The sequence below is a fragment of the Morone saxatilis genome, unplaced genomic scaffold (genome assembly GCF_004916995.1).
Source record: "Morone saxatilis isolate NCDOM2014 unplaced genomic scaffold, NCSU_SB_2.0 Contig12, whole genome shotgun sequence".
Lineage (NCBI taxonomy): Eukaryota > Metazoa > Chordata > Actinopteri > Moronidae > Morone > Morone saxatilis.
This window is the reverse complement of record NW_023339674.1, coordinates 27,214,936-27,222,544: the sequence shown is the minus strand read 5'-3', so window position 1 is coordinate 27,222,544 and position 7,609 is coordinate 27,214,936. Positions and strand designations below refer to the sequence as shown.

Sequence of the window (7,609 nt, the reverse complement as noted above, 5' to 3'; positions counted from 1 at the left end):
TTGTTTTGATGTAGTAGAGCATTTATAGTCTGTCTTTTCCCTCGCAGTGAAATGTGGTGCATAAGTGGTGATAATGTAGGTAGGGACTCTTACATACTATAAGCTTCGAAATTTACAGTTACTCGTCATTAAGGAGTGTATAAAGGATGAGAGTATCTTGTATGTTATAAGTGGGATGGGTTGAAGCGGGCATATTCAGGATTAAATGCGGTAAAGGTTTATGTTTAACGCTATGGAATGGTATATGGTGTCAGAGATGGGATCAAACCATCCAAAGGAAAGGGACTACGCGCACAAATCCTTGTGTGGGCTCTCCTGCTAGATGTATTGCATATCACTACTTTCGGGTATAAGATGGATGTCTAACCTCTAGAATCTTGCTAGTGCTGACTTGTTTGGTATTATTAGGTTACTGTAATCTCAGGTTGGTAGTCGTATACAAGAATATCCCATGTACGGCTAGTCGGTGCCGGTGTGGGTGGCCGGCTGTTGGATCCTGAGATGATGAGACACGCTCCCTTTCTTCTCGCTCCTCCAGGATCAAGTGTTCAGAGTGTGATTCGTTTTCTTCTATTTGTGATATAGCATTCAGTTTTCACTTTCCAAATAGAGCAGGTCTAAAACGAACTCCTTTTAATATTTACAGAGACCCAACAGTACCACCATGAGCAAGACCTTGGCAACGGGGGCAAGGAAAAACTGCCTGTTAAAAGGCAGAAACCTAGGAGAGACCCTTCGGCTCTAGGTGGGTGGTCCTCTGCCTCGACGAAATCAAGCTAACCACGTGTGATGTATGTACGAAATACAGGGCCCTGGTGTTCTTGAATACACTGCAGTGTGGTAGGAATCAGATATCAGTCATGCAAGCAATTCATTCCATATCTCAGACAGAAAGATAGGTACAGTTGTGGTTTACAGGTGTTGGACTGTTGTATATATGCTTGCCATTACTCAACATTACTATAATAACATAATCCTAAAGGAAAATGAAATGACAGAAATTCAGATATAGAGCCGCTGCTGAACCCAGACCCTTTATTAAAACATGTTTGTTTCTTGTACTAACTTGTGTGGCCTACACAACAGTGACATTCAACAGCGACACTCAACAGCATGGCCCAAGAAGCAGGTCTCACATTAATTTTAAGACTTGTGACCCCTCATGCCCACTGGATGCAGCTACGCCACATTCTTTATGTTTTAAATTGTTCTGATACAGAAACCAGTATTGAAAATTCCTCCAATACCTCTTAAAATGTGGTACTGGATATTGGTTAGTACACATGTCTGTGCACCACATAATTTATTAGCCCTGAAACGGGACCCTGCTACAAATTGGATTGGTATTTGGTATCGGCCGATACACAAAGTTCAAGTATCAGAGTTGGTACTGGGAAGAAAAACATCTATAGTTTCACAGAAGGTTTAAAAACATGCTCATTTATGATTAGTAACACATACGGTAAATTTTTTAACAATGACAGAAAACTCTGAAGGCCGTCATTCAGACAGATTAACAAGCTATTGTCCAGTAGCCTTGTCTTTGATCTCACATGCATGACCCTGTTGTGTAGCTAGCTTTAGCCATCACATTGGGAGGCTGTATTACTACACAAAATGTGACGACAGCTGACTGTCACAAGTTTCTTTAGAAAGCCCAATAATCATTATGTGGTTGATAAATGAGGTGATAAAACAGTTATCATCCACCAGCATCTAATGATACAGAGGAAGCAAGTGGCAGCAAGGAGGTAAAAAATTATTCATGAAAGTGAATGCACAGGCAGTGTCTGTTGTTCTTTTCTCTCTATGCCCTTTTAAATGAATCATTCAAAGTTCTGTATATTAAATGTGATTGAGATCAAGTTGTTCTCTAAACTTAAATACTATTAAATAGGCTATATGTCTCACTATCATAAAAAATAAAAATAAAAATAAAGGCTAATTAAAAAAGATGATTATGTCTGTCAGAATGAAGGACAACCAGACAGTTTAACGCAACCTCTGCTTTTTGGCTGTAATACAGCACGCTGTCTTATTTCATCTTAGCAGAGGAAAACCTATATTCCTTCTGCTGCTTCAAAGGCTTCAAACAACAAGTGACAGAAACAAACTAAAATAGGTTTAGTGTTTGTACATAACACAGAGTCAGTAACAAATGAAATGCTTCATTAAGTATTAGTTAGTTGTCAATAAATATAGACATTTACATACATTCACAAGTGAATTTCACTCTTCAGTGGTGGTCCGGCTGACTAGAAGCGAAATGTGACTTGGCCACATCCAGCAGACATTGGAGGTAAGACTGCAGCACAAGGACAAACATAATGTTACTACCCTGCATCACGGTCATGCTGCTGCTGAAGGAAATCTCTTATTTGCGTTCATTCATACTGACTCAAACTAAACTAGCTGTGATTATTGCCAGGTTGCTCTGATATGAGGGTTTACTCTCAGATGCCAGAGACTGATCCAGGACGGCTGAGTAATGTGTCATGTGGTGTGCACCCTGTTTAACACAGAAGCTGGAAGATATCAATAAGTGACTATAGGTTTGATGTAGATTACATTCAGATGTGTGAGCAGAAGGACACTTGCAGAGGTATTCTTGGCACAGGCTCAATATTTAAACCCAACCACTTCATCCTCTTCTCCTGTCTCCAGCTTGCAGCAGTTCTAGTTGGAGTGCGGCCTCGTGTAGGTGCTGGTTTGATCACCAACACTGCTGACGTACCCGTGAGCCAGGATACCAAATCAATGTAAATATACACTAACCTGCAACTAGGATGAACTAAATACTGCGATACAAACCAGAGGCCAACTGCTTGCAATATGTCAGTATGCAACACTGGGGCCATGTGCCCGGGTCAATAAGCCTCATATACTCAGTCTCTGTACTGACCACTGTGTGTGAAAGCTGCTTCTCTCTGCTGGGAACATGGCCTACAGTGCCTTGAGTTTCCCTGGTGAGCACAGTGCTTCATTCAGGATCCATGAAACTGAGTACAGACCATCAGCATCCTGCACCACAGATCCCATTGGTCCAGTCCTGGATAACTCCAGCCTTCACCAGCTTCACCAGGAACTCCTTCTCTTTAGATATGTTGTGAGTCCAGGACTGCAGAGGGGACAGAGACACACAGGTCAGGAGGTAGGTGCAGGAGGTTTGGTGTAGATTCTTCCCCTTTAGATCAACATTTCATAAAAAAACCCCAATACATTTTCAACAATAGTTCAAAAATGTATATTAAAATGTCCAGTGTGTAACATTTAGGAGGATCAATTGGCAAAAACAGAATTTAATATTTATAGGTATGTTTTCCAGTGCTGTTGTACTCAAGTACTAGACGTTTTTTGTTTTCTTGGACTCGTTGGTATTTGCACTCGGACTTGACAGAGTCCAGCAATATATTGTTATATTTACATTTTTTATCGAAGTAACTTCCACCTTTAAAACAAAACTATTGATGAAGTGCACTTGTTCGGGTTTAATTTCATGGAACGGGTATTGATATTGGCCAATCAATGTCACTTGCAATCATATGCTTGGCTGCCAAAACTCATCTCATTGGCAATGGCAAAGGCATTCTTTTTTTCTGTCTCATTATTACAGTTTTGTATTTCTCTGTAATTTATCATTGTTAACAATGTTACTTATAACATTTTTTCTTTTTCATAGTTGTACATATTTTTGGGCGCTTTTTTTCTCTTTATTAGACAGGACAGCTTGAGAGAGTGATAGGAAAAAGTGCAGACCATCAGCAGGGGATGCCATGCAGCAAAGGGCTATAGGTCGGATTTGAATCCATGGTCCAATTTTCTGATGCACCAAAAATGTATGTCAATAATAAAATATACATAATAATAAATAATATTATAAACAAGTTGAATAATGGCTTGAACTAGGAAAATCTGGTCATGGGTAGCACTAGTCTGGATTATTAATGGTTCTGGGTTCTAGACGGTGTCAAGTAAACAAGACAAATGAAGATAATAGTTAGTTGCACCCCATAATAACACCATCAAAGGGTTTTGCTGTATACAAACATTTTGATGTAAATCTGAGATACCAAGGTGCACATGCCAAAATTTGGTTTACCAAATAGTGTGATTTTTGTGTGGATTTCCCCTTTAAATATTCCCTGACTGACAGTGTTGCGTTTCCAAGAGGATAACCATCTTCTCTACTCAACAGCTGGTTCTTGTTTGAAACTAAGTGGAGAAGGTAGGAGAGAGAGAAACAGAAAGAGAGAAAAACTGTAAGTGTGGTAGAGAAACAAAGGATTGCAGTAGAATAAAGAGAGAAAGAAAGACAGCATCTTTTCCTCTTGTCTGGACAACAGGGATGGAATGCTTTGGGACGGGATGTTTCTCTTCCCTCTCGTCTTTCTGCTAAGCTAAGATAAGCGAATCACCTTGTGGCTCTAACTCCACACTTGGTGCACAGACATGAGAGTGATATTGATCTTCTCATCTATTGTAACTTTTGGCAAGGAAGCAAATACTGAAGTTTCCCAAAATGTTGGACTATCGCCATGAATCCTGATGTTTTTTTCTCTTTTTGCACAACAGTTGCAAATGTATTATACCCCTTTTTGACAAATGTAACATTTATTAAGATATTATATTACTCATGAGATTAAAAGGTCTGACACATTAACAATCATAAATGGCCACTAAGTAAAACTTCCACCTCTTGCAGCAAATTAAGTGTCAGTCACTTAAGTTATAATTCAAATTGTGGCTGTCCAGTGAACTAATGGAGAACTGTAGAAACAAATTTCTCGCCTGTCTCAGTTACACATGGCAGCGGGCGGGGCCAACAGCTCTGTGCCTCTGAAACACAAGTCTGTTGTGCAGTTGGGGAAAATAGGATGAAGGGGATTGCATGTCTGTCTCAATAACCTGAGCTAAGAGTGATTTATCAGGCTGGGGACTGTGAAGTGGAGTAATTGGCAACTTAGACATTGTATGTAGTGTGCTATGACTGCGCTGCTCTCAAAACCAGCACCCAGCAACGTTCCTACACTTGAGATTTCATACACATCCAGGGCCAGTACTCAGCATGCTGGGTAAATTCCTCATAGGTTCCCAAGAGGCATTTTAAATGAGGGAAAGGTCACAGTAAACTGTTCCAGTACAGCGTAAACCTGGAAAACTAACAAGAAGGATGTTGGTCGACAGGTTGGTCAGAATGCTAACAAATTTGGAGGTTGTGAATATTGTGTGGGAGTCTCGTCCATTAAGAGTAAAAGGGGCAGGGAATAGTGGGTGACACACCTGTGAATGGAGGAGATGAATCATTAATGTGAACTGTAAATTTACCATGCAATGTTAGTAAGGTCAGACTGACTCAGAAGTTTAGCCAAAAAAGCCAAACAGCCAATCAACACGTAAGTCAAAATGAAATTTGAATTCTCCTTACTTTGTATGTAAGGAAACATACAACATAATGACACTGCAGCTGTTGTGCATAATGAATGTGTCACAAGAGATCAAAAGGAGACGAGCTTTAAAAATGCACATTACTGACTGCGGTTACGCCATACAGAGCTGAGGTCACAGATGTGGTAAGGCAACATGTAACATGTTGGCCCTCTGTTTGGAACTGAATTTAGATAAACTGTTCTTAGTGCCCATTTACACAGATAATGAACCAATGGAATTACACTACTGAAACTGGAACTTCAGAAAGCCCTGCAATGTCTCAGTTTTAGGACCTGTAGAACCAATCACATTGTTTGCTATCAATAACTTCCGGGTAGAAAATCCTTACGTAGCCTGACAGCATGAGACCATTCAGACCAAATCAGAAGTTGCGGCGGTGCTTATTTGTGCACAGAAAATAATGTTTTGCTGGCACTCCCTCTCCTATCCTCTCTCCTCTGTCTCAACCACCACTGTCTCTCTGTCTCAGACACAAACCAAAGAAAGCTTCTTGTTATTACTATTTTGCAGCATAGACTGAAAGCCAGCCACAGAGTCAAGCTTTTACATTTTTAAAGTACCCCTCCCAACCCTGCCAGTTGTCTACCTTGGAGTGACTGTTTTTGTTAGCAATTCTTATCACGGTGATTCGGTCTATTGGGGCATCTTACAAAATCTTACCTCTTTCATGGCTGACATCCTGATCTTCTCATAGTAGTGCAGAGGGGCACGGGGGGTGCTCATGTTGTAGCCAAATCCAGCCACAGCTACTTCATCACAGTTATAAAGGGCCATCGTTATGGCAACTGCCCCCAGTGTTGGGATATTCTGTAAACGGACACAAATAAAAAGTTTGTGTGAAACAGGTAACCGAGCCATGACCCGTACCCCAGAGCATGTACAGTGTGTGCATGTGAATGTACAGTAGAGGATCCAGATTCACACTGTATGGGTACTGTGTGGATATCTTACAGATGTGAAATCTGAAGCATGGTTCTATTAATAATAGCCTAATGGTAACGCTGTTTGTTTTCAGACTGTTTTCAGACTCTGCTCTCTGTGGCATCTGCTGTGTGTCCACAGAGGCCTTCATAATGCAAACAGGCACACAGTGGAGTCCGCTACCAGAGCTCCTGACCATTAACTCACCACTGTGTGTGAGCCAGCTCACTGTTCCTGCTACTTCTCTACCTCAAACTGAGAACAAACTGACAGGAAAACAACAGGTCCTCACCCCTCTGCCCATCTGTCCGTTGTTGTGAGGTAAGCCGATCAGCTTGAAAGAGGCCGTCTGAATGAAGTAGGGGTTCAGGATGCGCATGTCACTGGGCTCCCTTGGAACGTTCCTGGCCACCGACTTCCAGAAGCCATCCGTGCTACGCTGAGAGAAAAAGAGTGACGATATTAAACAGCGTGGTCAGTGAGACCCTCACACTGAACAAAAAGTGAACACAACACAAATACACAAAAATGTATAAATGTATATACATATAAAGCAGTCCTCAAACTGTGGGGCACAGAGCCTCTGCAGGAGGCCATGGATGACCAAGGGAAAATATGGATTAAAAAAGTTGAAGTAATGAGATTAATGTAGGGAAAACAAACAACACAGAGTTTGATGATGCTGTGTTGACCTTTATTTCACTAAAATCTTACCCTATCATTGGTAAGGCCTAATAAAAAGTTGTGGGGTGATGGGGCATGATTGTTTTTCGGCTTCTCAAGAGGGGCACACCAGAAAAGGTTGAGAACTACTGATATAATCAAATAGATTTACCACTGTTCATGCAACACAACGCCATACTGCTTTAGAGTTCAAATAAGCCAAATAAATAATTAATTAAATAATAGCTAAATAATAGCTGAATAATAGTGTATTAATGGTGAACAAGTATGTAGGCTTGTCTAGCTAATCAGATTCCAGTACTTTTTTTGGTTTTCTTACTAATGTGATTTAATTTCAGAGATTCCTTCCTTTATAGTTAGGTGATGCTGCTACTGCACCACCTATTGACCTAATGGCACCTAATTGGTCATGGCCAATTGGACATTATACCTATATACACTGAACAAAATTATAAACGCAACACTTTTGTTTTTGCCCCCATTCATCATGAGCTGAACTCAAAGATCTAAGACTTTCTCTATGTACACAAAAGACCTATTTCTCTCAAATATTGTT

The 7,609-nt window shown here is 40.6% G+C and overlaps 1 protein-coding gene across 2 annotated transcripts in view; it reads right to left on the bottom strand.

The window, feature by feature from the left end:
• Positions 1-1,288: 1,288 nt before the first annotated feature.
• The window catches only part of st3gal3a (ST3 beta-galactoside alpha-2,3-sialyltransferase 3a), a 33,296-nt gene continuing 26,975 nt past the window's right edge, over positions 1,289-7,609 (bottom strand). For both annotated transcript variants that reach the window (XM_035652919.1, XM_035652920.1), the window contains exons 9-11: positions 6,662-6,808; positions 6,109-6,255; positions 1,289-3,118 (exon numbers count right to left, since the gene is read on the bottom strand). In XM_035652919.1, coding sequence (XP_035508812.1) covers positions 3,014-3,118; positions 6,109-6,255; positions 6,662-6,808 — 399 coding nt within the window. In that variant the 3' untranslated portion in view covers positions 1,289-3,013. The remainder of the gene's footprint in view (positions 3,119-6,108; positions 6,256-6,661; positions 6,809-7,609) is intronic.